At 35.8% G+C, this 17,051-nt stretch overlaps 1 protein-coding gene across 3 annotated transcripts in view; it reads left to right on the forward strand.

Annotated features, from left to right (window-relative positions):
- Window positions 1–2,641: 2,641 nt before the first annotated feature.
- The window catches only part of ITN1 (Ankyrin repeat family protein), a 72,763-nt gene continuing 58,353 nt past the window's right edge, over window positions 2,642–17,051 (forward strand). Inside the window, exons 1-2 of one of the 3 annotated variants that reach the window (XM_089823463.1) lie at window positions 2,642–2,997; window positions 3,097–3,273. Coding sequence is in view for 1 of the 3 variants with exons in the window: in XM_089823461.1 (XP_089679587.1) it covers window positions 2,940–2,997 (58 nt within the window). In the remaining 2 variants the exon portion in view is untranslated. The remainder of the gene's footprint in view (window positions 2,998–3,096; window positions 3,274–17,051) is intronic. The other 2 variants (XM_089823462.1, XM_089823461.1) reach the window with 2 other exon arrangements.

Raw genomic sequence — 17,051 nt, forward strand, 5'->3', positions numbered from 1 at the left:
TAAACAAAGGCAAGCGTTAATTGAGATTAAAGACATCTTTCTAGATGCATTTAGCTTGTAGGTACTTGATGAAACCAAGCCCATTATGGAGCAATTATCTAGTATAGTGGACCAGGTACATAATGAAGACCTTGATACAAATGCAAAACTATTATAATGGTCTGAAAAGAAGTTTCAAATAAAGGTAAATGAAAGAATATCAAGTAAAATAGCACTTTCACAAGTTGAGCTGGCCAAGAAGATTGAAAAGGTAAAAGTAGTACTTGAGAATATATTCTCATTGTACTCAAAATTGTGTGACCCATCAATTTTCACACAAGAAACCAGCCAACGGATAATGAGCTTGGAGAGGAACCTTAAAATATCAAGCATGCAACTACCTAAGGATCCAACTCAAAGTGAGAAGCATTTTAATACTACGCTTCACACTCAGAAGGAACTAGCTATGCTCACATCAGATGAGGCAAATGTAAAGGCCAAGTTAATACAAATTCAATCTACCATCACCCCACACATGGAAATTTTGCAGAAAGAACTGGCTATGCTAAAAATGTTTTAATGAGAGACCCCAATATTTCTACATTGGAAGGCCTAGTTCACCTTGTAGCAGAGTCAACCATCCAACTTAAATAATTGGAAATTGCACTAGATAACTGGGATGCTGCTCTGAGGATAGTAATGGAGCTAAATAAATCATTTTTGGCTAAGTATTCAGTTAATATATAGAACCCTTTGACATAAGTATATAAAAAAAGGGGGAGATAATTATAATAAAAGGGGGAGATAAGGAGATAAATTGTAGGAAGAGAAATAGAAAAGCCCGAAGGAAGCAATAACTACAAGGGAAAATGTGTGAAAGGGGGAGTTAAACTAGAAAAGTGCAGATAAAGAAAGAATGGCAAGGCAGAGATAAAGAGTATCAGAATCAGCACGAGACAAATCCAACATGAGAAGTTGTGGATACAACAATGGCACATCAACTTAGGGGGAGTTACAAATTTTGAGGTATCTTCACAAAATTTTGTAACAATTTTTTGAAGTTCTGTATATATGCCGAACATATGTATATTATACTCAAAATGATTAGATTCATCATGTATAGTTAAGTGTTTTTGACATTCATGTCAAAGGGGGAGATTGTTGGTCTCAAAGTGGTTTTGACAATTGAGTGTCAACACACTTAAGAAATTTTCTTAGTTGATGCCGAATTACAGTATGTGCCAAGCCAGAAATTCAACAAGTGTTGAGTCATTCAGATTTCGAGTAGATAGACAGTGTTGAGCAAGTTTCAACTGCCAAGTGACTAATAGATGCCGAGCCAGTATATGTGTCGAGTAAACTATAGGTGCCGAGCAAGACATAATTTTTATATGTGTCAAGTAAGACAAAATTTCTATAGGTGCCAAGCAAGACAAAATATCTATATGTGCCGAGCATCAGTAATCAGTAAGTGCCGAGTAACATAGAATCAACATAAGAATTTGTGCCCTCACAAACTAAGATGTAAACTACAAAACCATAACTCAAACTTTCCCTTAGGTGCTTTTGTCACATCTTATTGATTAAATCCTCTTCATCAATCAACTAAGTGATAGTACTTGGATCTTATAAGCAATTGTCATTCCAACAAATAGTAGGTTTGACATTAGTGACAAAACAATGATTGAAAACATTCTTTATGAACATCTCCCTTTTTCATGATCTTTTCAATCAGATTTCAACATTTTTTTCATATTTGATAAATTGAATTTAAATAAATAATATTTATTAGTCTATTTAAAATATTTTAGTAAAAATTATGTTATTTAAATTGAAAATTATTAATAATCTAATTTGTTCACATAAAATTATATTTTAAAAATAATTTTATTATCGACCACCTATCAACTTAACGTCGCAAGCACAAAAACATACAATAATTAATTTATTTGAGTTTGAGTACATAGTATTACTTATACCCCCTCTTTTTGAATACTTTAATTTATATTTATTATTTCATCTTTTGTTTTATAACCTTTTATCCTTTTCTCCTCTAAGATTCACAAAGGATGAATCAATTATATTATTGATAAAGACTCTCATTTCTTGTGAGGTCCTACAAAGAATAAAGTATGAGAATACTTCATAGTCAAATCATTCCCAATTAATTGTGTCCTATGTAAGACTTCCTTCCACTGTATAAACATTCGTAAGACTTCCCTCCACTGTATAAACATTCATATTTGTTCAATGACAGTTGATTACAGTTCCTTTTATTATGTTAAACTTAATTATACTTTCACACTGAAAACATATCAAACATATCCCTAATCCCTTCCACCTTCTTCGGTGTGTGCTAGTAGGGCACCTTCTTTCAACGAGTGCTAATAGGTAGATTAGCTGCTGAATTCCTTCCTTATCCAGTTGCACTAATTAAATGCTGTTTTTTCTTAAAAGCACAGTTCACGTGCTAAATGTAAATTAATTTGTCCTTTTTGACATTATTCTTGAGTGACAATTGGGGTCCATGTCACAGAAAGTTATCGAGTCCGAATTTGCCACGCAGACAAGGCTGTATTTCTCTTCCGACACCATTTTGACGGGAGTATTCATATGCAAAGAAACGCGTTTATATTCAGAATACTCTCTCCCTCCGTCAGTTGACGTGTATGGCATCTCTTCGATCTGAAGAATGATTAAGCAAGTGTTCGACTCTCCAACAATTTCTTTCTATTCGGAACATTACCCGGTGAAGTGAGAAATGGAAGATATTAAACGGTTCAAGCTCGAATCCTCTTCGCTTGCTGATGAATAATAGCAGTCTGGGCGATCATCGGATCAGGTGAGAAATGGAAGATATTAAACGGTTCAAGCTCGAATCGTCTTCACTTGCTGATGAATAATAGCAGTCTGGGCGATCATCGGATCAGGTTTGTGAAACAGAACCTGGGCAATATAATATGGGGAGTTTGTCCTTGGAAAATCGTCGTGCTGGGCCTCCTCCATCTGAGATCTCAGGTGTCCTTTCACTTCCTTGCACCTTTCAACTTGGGACATATGCCTCTGCTTTTCGTAAAAAAATTGAATTGGGTTTTGTTACATTCGTTTCTTTATCAGATAGTGTGATTCTACTCCATCTCTATTTATGGGTGGTCTGAAATTCCGAAGTTGAGTTTGTGCCATACGCTAGTTGTAATATTTATCACACTGGATGTAGATGCATCCGGCCATCAGAGTGGACTGTGTTCGTAAGATTATAAAAATGCGTCAAGTAGGACCGCACCCAGTTGCAAGGTATGTCTATTTTCTTAAATTATGTAAAAGGTTGATTGCATTAGATGTACGTCGTAAGCTTGGACCTTTTTCTGAAGATTGTAAACATGGGTCGTGCTGGAGTGTACCTAATTGTGAGTTTGGACCTTCTTCTCACAATTGTCAATATCTGTGTTACGGAATTAATCCCAATGAAATGTCTGAACTGCGTTCTTATGATTTTTGAACTTGTATTACTGTCCAAACATAACACTTTCACCACAATTGTGTTTGCTGCCCCTTAAGTATGGAGGACTTGAGCTATTCTCTTGCAAGTATTACAGCTGCACTATACCCCCTTGGATTATGTGCTCCGATATTCTGGGTAGGCTTTTTTAGGCTTAACTGCAACATTTATTGAATACATTAAGCTTTTTAGTATGGTCCATCTTTCATTACTGGTGACACACGATACTTTCTCCGAGTGAGCTTTAATGGCTATAAAGATGGGTGTTGACCTTTTGGAAGTTTTTGATATTATGACACTTTGGAAGTTTTTGTTACGAGTAATTGAATATTGAGTGCCATTTAAACATAGTACATACTACTGAATGATTAGCTCAAGACTTCTTGTAATCCACCGCTCATAACCTATAATTGACCTTAACATTGTGAAAATTGGCCTCTACATTGCATTTTGAAGTCACTGAGAATCGTGGATGTTAATATTTTGGAATGATTTTTTTGTAGTAACGATAAGTCTGGAGGTTTTTGGTTATGACTTATGAGTAATTCAAAGCAAATAGTGTTATTCAAGCCTAAGAAGATAATTGGCTGATAAGGTCAGCGCTTCTCTTGAGGTTTACTTTGCGAGTCAAAGAGATGAGGTGATTTTTAATGACCTTGGGTCAAAATATATATAAATATCTATGAAAGTATATTTTCTTGTTTAGAAAATTCTTTCTATGGGCATTCAGTTTTGGACAGATTTCTTGTACCATATCTGATTGCAAACATTTTGTAATATTGTCTAATGTCATTTTATGGTGTGCAGGTTGATTGGAAAATGTGTTTCATTGTGTATTTTGTTGGTATTGCACACCTGTTAGAAGTTTTCATTCCTACCGTACATTTGGATGTGTCTCACAACCCTTTTCACTCAATAGTTTGTGTTTGTTGTCCTCAATTTTGACATCACAAAAATGATGCAACCGCACACAATAGGTTTAAACAGGGATGCCTTTTATCTCCTTTCTTGTTTAGGTTGTATATCGATAAATTAGAAACTTGGTTTAATAAAACAGAGGAGGGTGTTCATTTGGCAGGGTATGTGGTGAAGCTTCTTTTGTACATCGATGATCTTATTTTGATATTAAAAATGACTCAAGGGTTAAGAGATCATTTAGGGACCTTAGAGCAATTTTGTCAGGAAGTTGGGACACAAGTGAATATTACCAAAACCAAAATCACGATTTTTTCTTTAAGGAGAAAAGAAAAGCATATTACATTCCTTTTTGAAGGCAGGCTGCTGGAAATCATGCAAGAATACAAGTATCTTGGGATTGACTTCCATTATAAGCTCTTTTGGGAGACATGTAGAGTAAAAAGGATACAAAGGTGTTGGAATGCTTCATTTCTACTTCAGAATCGATGCAAGACAACATAACTATGGGATTGGAAAACCAAGAAGACTCTTTTCAGTTTGCTGGTCACACTGGTGGTTCTTTATGGCTGCAAGGTTTGGCAGAGAAACATGTCAAAATGTGGATGGAGACAAATAGAGAGAATTTATAAACACTTAATCACAAGCAATCTCAAAGTTAAAACCTCTGTACCTTATGAAATTCTTTTAACAGAGGCCAAGGCTTTTCTGTTAGAGGCTTCAACGGTAATTCGGTTACTTAGTTACTTAACGAAGCTTTAAAACATGCATGACCATTGCTGGCCGCAAATTGTGAAAGGAGAGGGTCTTAACCGTAAGAAGAAAACTTGGATGAAGCAAAATACTAAATGGTTGGACAAATGGAACATCAAGTTACAGGAGTGTCCTAACTCAAATGTGGACATAAAAAAGTTTGTTGGAGAAAAGTTTCAAAGTTCCTAGAAAAATAACATTGGTAGAAAAAGACTTACAACATTCAAGAATTCAACCCAATCAGGGAACATGGTGAGAAAGCGTATCTGGGGGCTGCTAATAAAGGAAAGGCAAGGTTGTCAGTGGCACAATTGAGGATAAGATTTCATCATCTCAGATGTGAGATGGGTAGATGGTAAAGGCCCAAAAAAGCTTGGGAGGAGAGAACTTGCATGCTTTGTAGGATTGGAACAATTGAAATGGAATGACATTTTCTCTCAAAATGCACAACGTTTGACACCATCAAACTTATTATGATGTTATCTTGAAAGCAAACATGCATAGTTTATTTGAAGTAGATAAGAGCAACCAAACTACTGGGTTTTTGGTTAAGATCCATAGGAGGAGATTGGAAATAGAAAGAAATATGGGAATTGCTTAGTGCTACGGTTCTTAAGTCCCTTAGATTGCTTGGTCTCATGGACATCATTAAAATCTTTCATTCATTCATGAATTCGTAGGTATAGCCTCTTCATTATAACATAGTGATAAGAGGTCATTGAGCCAATCCATTATCCCTGAATTGTACTCTATGAAATTTTGTTGGTGCATCTCTTTTACAGGTTGTTGTTAAGTTTAATCCCCAAATGTTTGCAAGAAAGTTTTTCTTCTCTAATTGCAGATGCTTGGTTTTGGTAAATCTTCACATCTTTTGTTTGTTTTTCTTCTTCTTGTAAATAATTTTGAGTCTTGTTTTTGCCTTAAGTTAATAGTCCTTGCAACCCCGTTTGTTTCGAGCTAACTTAGGCCTCAAATGGAATTGTCTAGCTCAAGTTATGAAAGAAAAGGTTGGGTTTTTAAAGCCGACAACACGTCGTAACTATAAAACACCTCCAAAATGGGTTTTTTTCTTGGCAATTGTTCAAAATAATATTATGTTTATATTTAAAGTGGATTTTGACATCCATTTTAAATTTTTAGCTCATTTTGAGTTGATTTGACTATATATTTTTTATGTTTTATGAAAATTAGCCTTTTAAAGTCTATTTTCATGTTACTTTTGTTAGAAACAATAGTCCACCAAGATAAATAAGAGGGGTGGGGGGGTGCGGGGGTGAATCAGTTATCCAATTAAAATAATTATCAACCTTAATTAATCTTAACCATTCAATCAAAGTAAACAACCATAACAAGATGCACATACACAATTACACCAGATTTGTTAACTAAGGAAACCCTTGACCAGAGGGAAAACCCCAGTGGGAATGATGCCCACAAAGATATACTGATATATATATATTCCTTGTTACAGGATGGACCCTGTTAGGAGTCTATAAACACATTTGGTACATAAGAGTTCCTGTTAGGAGACTTTGAATCCCTATTAGGAGATTACAACCCTGTTAGGAGTTGTAGAAGACTGAAGGACCCACTGTCCAAACAGCTTCTGGGGCAAGACCACTAAACTCACTGTTCAACTGATCTCTCAACTATTCCTTGCAAAATAATTGTTCGTACTGTGCTTTAACCTCTTTCCTCTGTCCTGTCAACCAAACCAATCATTGTCAGACCTTGTAGACTAGGTTACGAACCTTAGATCCAAATATTAGACCGCGGATCTCACAATAAAACCTCGACAATGAAGTTCTCTTCAACTTCACTCTGCTCTGCTTATCTTTGCATTCCACTCTTCATGCTTCTTGCAATCGTTCATACATTCATACATAACAAAGGAAAATGTCCTTCCTTTATACCGAATCCATAAAACAATTCCTTGAGTCGGCTATTACACCTTCTCAATTAATTATTATAGGACCTCATTAAATCACGTTACACTTAGCGATAACATTAATTTGTCGCCTTGTAACTTGAATAACTTTCCGAACGAGTACCATCATAACGAGCGAGTTTAGCCATATCATCTCCAACATGTCTTCTACACACCTTGTTTCCCAGAATAACAACTCTGCTAAGAGATATAACAAATTTACCAGAACATGCTTCTATAAACTCTATCTCAGAACAATCATCACCAAAGCTTGCATAACTTCTTCTAGACTTAATGTCTTATGCTTCCGAGGTTAACTACATGTACTAGACAGTTAGCAGTATCTCTCTTTAACCTCATTTAGTGAAAGTACTCAACGATTTTTCTGTACCAACTTGATCTTTCCGCTGTTCTTCTGTCAGATACCACAAAAGATTGCTATGTTGACATCAATGACAAACACAGTCATGAATGTAACATATCATGATAATGATCTAATCATGTTTCTACAATACTCCCCCATAGAAGTATCATCAGCATTCATGCTTCCAACAATCTCCCCTTTGGCATTGATGGCAACATAGATGAAAAACATCTAGTTCCAAGAATACCAACATTAAAAGAATTTTATCCTTTCTTTTCAAATCCTCTTCATCAATCATTCTACCCCATTGATATACCTTAATGTGTTCTATATCAGCTGTAATCACTCCCTTCAATGTACTCTATATCAAACTGTTTTTCATGCTGTAATCTCTCCCCCATTGACATCAATGTCAAAGGTTTCAACAACTATCTATCTCTGCAACAACTCTCTCTGACTTGCTCAAGTGTCCAAAGACACTGTTCAAAGCAAGATCTATCAAGAGTCCTCGATGACTCTGTCTATCACAGATACTCCCCCATATAGGAAGCATCAACATTTATTCCAGACAAACAATAGTGCTCTGTAACACTGGACAGATGTGCTCTTGCATCTTCTACTCTGATGTAGGTAGGGCAATAATTCCTAGCATACCTCGCAAATACTCAAAAGTTTCTTTGGGAAGACGCTTGGTGAAAATATTTGCAATTTGCTCTTTGGTGCTTACATACTCCAATCTGATTTCCTTTTCTGCAACTTTCTCTCTCAACATGTGATATTTGATAGAAATGTGCTTAGTCTTAGAATGTAATATTAGATTCTTTGACATATTCACTGTGCTTGTGTTATTACAATGTATGACAATAGGTTCACTGAATTCTATCCTTATATCCTTCAGCATCTGCTTCATCCAAACAACTTGATTACAATTGTTTGCTACTGCAACATATTTTGCCTTTGCTGTACTTTGTGAGGTACAGTCCTGCTTCTTACTTAACCAAGACACCAACCTTCCTCCAAGAAAGAAGGCTCCACCACTGGTGCTCTTTCTGTCATCCATACTGCTTGCCCAATTAGCATTAGTATAAGCATATAAAGTGAAATCATTAGATCTGTCATACCACAATCCGAACTCTGGTGTTCCCTTCAGATATCTAAATATCCTTTTAACTACTGCATAATGTGCTTCTCTGGGATCAACTTGAAATCTTGCAACAATTCCAACTACATTTGCTATATCCGGCCTTGTGTGAGTCAGATATTGCAATCCTCCAATCATAGATCTGTACTTATTCTGCTCAATAGTAGGTGTCTCATCCTTCGTAGATAACTTGTGTCCAGTTACCATAGGTGTTCCAACTAGTTTACATGTTTTCAAACCAAACCTTTTCAATAGATCTTTCAAATACTTAGTCTGAGAAATAAAGATTCCTTCTTTATCCTGCACAATCTGTAATCCTAAGAAGTATTTCATCTCTCCTATCATACTCATTTCAAATTCCTTCTTCATTTCTTCTGCAAACTTGTTACTTTCATCATCATTTCCTCCAAATATGATATCATGAACAAATATTACCACAATCATTAATCCATCATCTATCTCTTTCCAGTATAGATTACTGTTTGCCATACCTTTGCTAAATCCAAGCATTGTCAAATGCTTGTCCAACCTTGCATACCAGGGTTTGGGTGCTTGTTTTAAGTCATACAATGCTTTCTTCAATCTGCATACCATGTCTTTGTCATCTGTTAAAGGAAAACCTTCAGGCTGTTCTATGTATACCTCTTCAAGTTCTCCATTCAAAAATGTTGACTTGACATCCATCTAATACACTTTGAATTTCTTATGTGCTGCGTAGGCTAAGAATGACCTTACTGCTTCTATTCTTGCCACAGGAGCATAGGTTTCGTCATAGTCTATTCCTTCTTGCTGCGAGTAACCTTTACGTACCAATCTTGCTTTATTCCATATGACTTCACCTTGTTCATTCATCTTGTTCCTAAATACCCATTTTGTTCCTATCACATTCTTGTCTGCTGGTCTGGGGACCAATTCCCATGTCTCATTCTTCACTATTTGATTCAATTCCTCTTTCATAGCTTGCTTCCAATAGTCATCTTTACATGCCTCATCTGCATTTTTTGGTTCTACTTGAGATATCAGACAATTCTTCATTGATTCTACTTCTTGTCATCACACCTTTATCTCTGCTGCCAATGATCTGCTCGAGTGGATGATTCTTTGTCATATTCTTACTGGAAGTAGGGGTTGTTATCTCAACTCTTAGCGTGGTTTTAGGTTCTGAACTTTGTTCCTGCCTTAGCTCTTCTTCATTCTGCAAATCATTGTTAATCTCAAAGAATACTTCATCATTCCTTGGTTTAGTAACAACAACATTCTCATCATTAGAATTGTAGTCAACTATTCTTTCTTGTATCTTGAATTTCTCATCAACTCTTACATTTTCACTTTCAACAATAGTTTCCAAGCCTATCTCTTCTTCTACTTCTTCTTCATTAACCAATTTAGGCTCAATATTTTCAACATCACAGTCATTCAAGAATCTTTCTATACTTGCTTTAGATTCTTCATCTTCATTAGAAAGTGAATTCTTTCTAGTTTTGCTTAATTTGTTAGGACATCTAGTTGAAAAATGACCAAACTTTTTACATGTCCAACAAACAAAATTTTTCATACCTTTTGGCTCTCTTTTCGTAAACAAATCAATACCTTACTTTATCTTCATGTCTTCTTCGGATCTGGATTTATCTTTGCTTGTACTTCTATTCTTTTGTATACAACATAAGGATTCTGGATTTGAAAACTCAATGCTCTGTTCTTTACACAAATTTGATAACTCACCAAGAATTTCCATCATCTGGATGTCAAAATTTTCTCTATCTGACTTAGAATATGTTCTCCATGGATCTCCCAAAGTTGTTAAACGTTATCTTCAAGGACCCAATGCTCTGATACCAATTATTAGAAACAATAGTTCACCAAGATAACTGAGAGGGGGGGGGGGGGGGTGAATCAGTTATCCAATTAAAACATTTGTCAACCTTAATTAATCTTAACCATTCAATCAAAGTAAACAACAACCATAACAAAATGCACATACACAATCACACCAGATTTGTTAACTAGGAAAACCCTTGAGCAAAGGGAAAACCCCGGTGGGAATGATGCCCACAAAGATATACTGATATATATATTCCTCGTTAGAGGATGGATCCTGCTAGGAGTCTATAAACACATTCAGTACATAAGGGTCCCTATCAGGAGACTTTGAATCCCTGTTAGGAGATTCCAACCCTGTTAGGAGTTTAAAAGACAAAAGGACCCACTGTCCAAATAGCTTCTGGGGCAAGACCACTGAACTCACTGTCCAACTGATCTCTCAACTATTCCTTGTAGAATAATTGTTTGTACTGTGCTTTAACCTCTTTCCTCTGTCCTGTCAATTGGACCAATCACTGCCAGACCTTGTAGACTAGGTCATGAACCTCGGATCCAAATATCAAACCTTAGATCTCACAATAAAACCTCGGCAATGAAGTTCTCTCCAACTTAGCTCTGCTCTGCTTATCTTTGCATTCCGCTCTTCGTGCTTCTTGCAATCGTTCATACATTCATACATAACAAAAGAAAACGTCCTTCATTTAAACCGAATCCATAAAACAATTCCTTGAGTTGACTATTACACCTTCTCAATTAATTATTATAGGACCTCATTAAGAACATGTTACACTTAGCGATAACACTAATCTGTCGCCTTGTAACTTGAATAACTTTCCGTATGTGTACTATCATGACGAGCGAGCTTAGTCACGTCATCTCCATCATGTCTTCTATACGCCTTTAACCTTGCTTCTCAGAATAACAACTCTACTAAGAGATATAACAAGTTTACCAAAACATGCTTTTGTAAACTCTATCTTAGAATAGTCATCACCAAAACTTGCATAACTTCTTCCAGACTTAATGTCTTATGCTTCCAAGGTTAGCTACGTATACTAGACACTTAGCAGTATCTCCCTTTAACCTCGCTTAGTGAAAGTACTCAATGATCTGTCTGTACCATCTGTCTGTACCAACTTGATCTTTTAGCTGTTCTTCTGTCAGAGACCACAAAAAACTGCTATGTTGACATCTATGACAAACACAATCATGAATGTAACATATCATCATGATAATGATCTAATCATGCTTCTACAATACTCCCCCATAGAAGTATCATCAACATTCATGCTTTCAACAACTTTATTGAAAACTATAGATATTTTGTTAAATTTAATTACACGAGACATTAAAAATGCATAATGGTGGGGGTTTTTATCACTCAAAGCATATATCAACATGCTAAACACCTATTAAAACCCCACTGCCAATAAATATAAGTTCTAAAGGCATATTCGTGGACTTTTTAAAGGGAATAACATTTTATTTTATCACTTAAGTGCTTATAAGTGGGGAATTTGAAACCAAAAGCATGTGTTATTGCATTATTAAAGTTTATTAATGTGTTTTTTAACTTGAGATAGTGTTGAAATGCATATAGGTGGTGAATTTGAACCCAAAAGCATATGCGATTGCAAAAGCATGTGTTGTTCCTCCTCAAAAACACATCATTGCTTCTTCTACAAGAGTTTTTGAATATGTTTATACATATGGTGGGCTTTGGACTCCAAAACACGTGATTTTCAATCCTAAATGCATATCATTACTTAGATTTGGCTTGTAAATGCATAAGGGTGGCGATTTTTGGTTCAAAAGCACATGCTTTTGCAATTGAAAATCATGTCATTAGTTTTCTAACATGCATTTTAGACTAAAGTACATGAGGGTGGCAATTTTGGACCCAAAAGCACATGTTTTGGCCACCAAAATAGCCCTTAAAAGCACATGTTTTCTCCTTGCAAAACCATGTCTGTACTCATTATTACATGTGTTTTGAGAGGGTGTTGATTTTTGGTCCAAAACCACATGTTTTTGGCACCTAAAAGTGCGCCATTACTTCCTTTTTCCATTTTGGACGATATTCATAAAAAATGGGATTGGCAGCCTTCAATCACTCATAACTGAGCAGGACTTGGTGGTTTTTCATGATCTTTAGGTGATTTTTGGAGTCCACCATTTTGGACGTTTTTCATAAAAAATGGGATTGGCAGCCTTCAATCACTCATAACTGAGCAAGACTTGGTGGTTTTTCATGATCTTTAGGTCTTTTTTGCATGAAATCATTGAAGGATCACACCAAACTACTCAAAAGTAGAGTTTATTGATGTTTTTGCTCATTTCACGATCTATCTAGGGCACGTTTTTGCCCAAATTTGCCTTAGATTTGAGCATTTGCTTCATCGAATCATCAAGTGTTTGGCTCAAGGTAAGTTTTAAAGTATTTTCTATCCTTCTTAGCTTGCATACAACGCTTTCAAGTTACTTATTTTGCTTTGGACACGATTTCCAATATGCTTTGCATTTTGCACATTGCTTGGTCAAAGCGGTTGCTAAGATGGTGCAATGTTAATCTTTAACTTCTTACACTTGGCAAGCTACAAAATTTGACTTAAATCTTGCACGGACTGAGTTAAGATTCAAAGTCTATTTAACACTCCATCTTGCAATCATTTTAAATTTGAGAAATCGCTTTCATTTCATTTTTAGATTTTTTGCAAATGTTTTAAATGTAAAGTTTCTGCAAATTCTGCTAAATCAAACTGATATAAAATCTTTATGGTGCTGGAGATGGTCTTGATCAAGTACGGATGAAATATTAGTCGTTTCTGAGATAATAATTCTGCAATATTATATATTCTGCTATTGATTTGAATGAGGTAGAGAATGCTAAAGGAACAAACTTCTTTGTACTTGTGTGTCCTTTACCCACACCTCTATCTCATACATATAAGGCACCCAAGAGACATGTCCTAAGAAAGGACATAACTCTTCCTAGGTCGGCCTTACACAAACCAAAGAGTATGTTGCCCAGATCAGCGTCTCATGTATAAACAATTTAGTTAGTAAATGTACTAACAATAAATATGTCATTTAGAACATTAACAAATGCTCCAAGAAGGAGGTCGATTAGGAAGATACTATAAGGTATTTAATAGGTTAAATCCTTTACAAAGGATATCAATGCTTTGCTAGATCCGTACGATCAACAGTCCAAATCATTATGCTATCAGAGTTATTTAGGATTAACACTCCCTCTTAACTTGATAACCATAATGAAAGATAATCATATCCAACAACATCAATTACGATGAATAAGTATAGACTGATTCTCTATGTCTATTTGAATGCTCTAAGCATGTGGTATCATTGAACACATGATACCATGTCATATTACCATACATGTGATATGACTTATCACTTATACTTGTGATAATAGAATTACATGGAATGCAATATACATGATAAGATCTGGAGAATGATTACATTCTTCCTTTATCCAAGTTGTGACTCAGAGGTATTGGTAGGCCTATATCACAATATGATCCTAAGTTAAGATCTACCAGTTCACAGGATAAACTCCGGAGAATAATAAAATTCTTCCTTTATCCAAATTGTGACTCATAGGCATAGAAATGTCTACATCACAATATGGTCTTGAACTCCTCTAGATCTAATAGTAGATCTCTACTGTTCTTCCAGCCCAATCTGAGTCTGTGTACCCATGTAGGTCCAATTCAACTTTCTCATACTTGAGCCCAAGGTTAAGAGTGCCTTGGAAGTATCTCATGATGTGTTTGACTTCAACTGGGTGAATCACCTTTGGTTCACACATAAATTGACTTAAAGCATTAACAACATAGCAAATATCAGGTCTTGTATTTACCAAGTACATAAGAAACCCAATCATCAATTTGTAAAGAGTAGAATCTATGGAGGGTGATTCTACTGCTGCTTCCTTAAGTTTACGAAGATTAGTCTCCATTGGAGAAGACATAGGCCTGCAGTTCCACATTCCAAATCTCTTCAAGATGTCTAATGCATACTTCCCTTGATTAAATATGATGCTATCACAATTCTGCGATACTTCCAATCCTAGTAAGTAATGAAGGAGTCCTAAATCTTTCATTTCAAATTCTTTGATTAGATCTTTCTTGCTCTCAACCCTTCAACCCTAACGTTGGTTCTCCAAATCCTAACTTGGCAATAATAATAGGGAAAAGAATATCCCTTAGCATTAATCCACAAAGTAAGGAAAAATTTGAAAATATCTTATTCTACTTGGCCCCAAGCCATGACTGAAAATAGGAAGGCACTTAAGTGAATTCGGTCCCACCACTTATTGAAACAAAAGACTTCTCAAACTTAGAAAAAATAGCTAAGTATGGAGAATAATTATACTACAACCTTACTAGGAAAATTAAGAACTGTGGTTATAGAAGGGACATGACACCCTACCCCATAGGATGGCAGGAAATCACTCTGATACCACTTAAGAACTCTTGCTGATTCTAACTTGAGAAACATCAAATTGCTTTACCTTTTTAGATGTTTAACATTTTCTCAAACACTTTACATGAAGCCTTTATCTCGTTGTCTTTTATTTCCAAATTGTATTTGCATGCTTGAAATGATTTTAAATGAAGTTTAATGCTTCCCAATGATTACTAGGAAATCTAGGTAAAGAATTGGAACACAAATGCAATCCTTTTTAACCATTTGAATAAATATGAAATTTTACATGTTAAATATACATCTACAACCCAATAAACATTTTTACAAACAATTAGCATGCAATTGAACTTATTAAAATAAAGAACTTGTCAATGTTGTTGGCGTTTGGTTTATAACAGCAGGAACAAATAAGTCTCCACACCGAACTCCAATATATGGCAGCCAATGGTATAGATGTTGCTAGCAGATGCAATGTTGCTGTTGTAGAAAACCCAAACAGTTCTCTATTAATGAAATTGCTACTCCTCACAAACCCCATGATACTTCACAGAAATGACTGCTCAGTGTAGAATCCAATAGCAGATCAAAACGCCAAATTGCAGCTCACAAACACTTTCAAAGTAATAGTATTTTGAACAGAAATGACGGGTAGACAGGGGAGTCGAAACTAGTAGCAAATCTCAACAAATAATGTGATCAAACTGGTCTACTTCAGCACCTATTTGTCAAACCCAATATGCAGAATGAATTCTCAAACTCGGAACACAAACCACCTGCTATTTTGTTTCCTCCATGTTTTCTTTTTGTGTTCTAGCTTCTCATTAGCCACCAGTTTAGGCTAGCGATGCTTATCCATATTTCCCACTTTTTTTAAATAGCTTAACAATCAGATAATTGTTAAGGCCTCAATTGGAAACATGCCGCCTCTGCAAAAGGATCTCGTAGGGGACTGTTGACTTGATCCTGAGGTTAATAGTAATGAGATGTTTTTTGTATTTTTTCTGTTTTCTGCTATTTATGATTTGATACACTGCTCGCCCAAACCTCGCATCCATAAAGAAAAACCGGAACCACCAAAAGACCAAAGAGGGTTTGTCTAGTCTTCCAATCCCACACCTTAGCTTTCTTGCTTCTATTACAAAGAAGGTAAGAGGCCTTCCATCCCCCCAGTATTTGTTTTGATCTACATGTCTCCCAACTTAAGCTATAATGGAAGTCAATTCCTAGATATTTGTACTCCACAATTCTAACGAGCTGCCCACAAATATGAATGTGTGTTGCTGCCTTTTCTTTTTCAAAGTAAAGATCATGACTTTAGTCTTAGCAGTATTGACTTCCATCCCTGCCTCTAAGTAAAAGGTCTCCAAATTTTTCAAATGCTCTCTCAAATCTTGAATAATTTTTGCATTAAGGATAAGTTTATCAGCATGAGGAAGCAACTTTATCACATAACTTTCCAGTTGTATGGCTTCCCATTGGCTTTGTTTAGCCACTCTTCTAGCTTATCAATGTAGAGGCCGAATAAAGTAAGGGACAAGAGGCACCCCTGCTTGATCCTAATGTCACTCCCAAAACATTCAGACATGCCTTCTCTAGTTATGATAATTTTTTAACCCTTTAATACAACATATAAACAACAACCTTGTACTCTTTTGGGACTTCCAATTCCTCCATTTTGTGCCATTGTTTATCCCTAGAGATAGTGTCAAAAGCTTTCTTAAAATCCGCAAAGAAACAAAAAGCTTTCTCTCCCTGTTTCTCCCACATTTTTTCAATGAGATATTTTAGAATGATGTAATGGTTAATGGTGGATTGTTTTGGTTTGAAACTACCCTAACTCCGTTTTTCTCCTCTTTTTCTGCCCGATTGCTGAATCTACATTCTAACATACTCCCAAAGAGTTTTCTCAAAAGAGGATTCACTATTATGATATGGTAATTGGAGGGATTGTTGATGTCCCCACTCTTGTGCAGGGGAATAACCACGCTAGTAGTCCAATCAATAGGGAAGCAGCCCTGTGTGACCCTCTTAAAAATGTTCTTGATTAGTGGGGCCAAGAGATATACTCCCCACTTAAAATTTTTTACCTGCAACCAATCAAGGTTCTAAGCTTTGCTACTTGCAAGCCTCTTTAAACCCACCTTAATGTCCTCAATAGAAAATAACTCAATGAAAGTATTAATTTTGGGAGGGGGAGCTT

Source organism: Cupressus sempervirens, chromosome 1, assembly GCF_028749045.1.
Source record: "Cupressus sempervirens isolate cs-2001-9-10 chromosome 1, ASM2874904v1, whole genome shotgun sequence".
Classification (NCBI taxonomy): domain Eukaryota; kingdom Viridiplantae; phylum Streptophyta; class Pinopsida; order Cupressales; family Cupressaceae; genus Cupressus; species Cupressus sempervirens.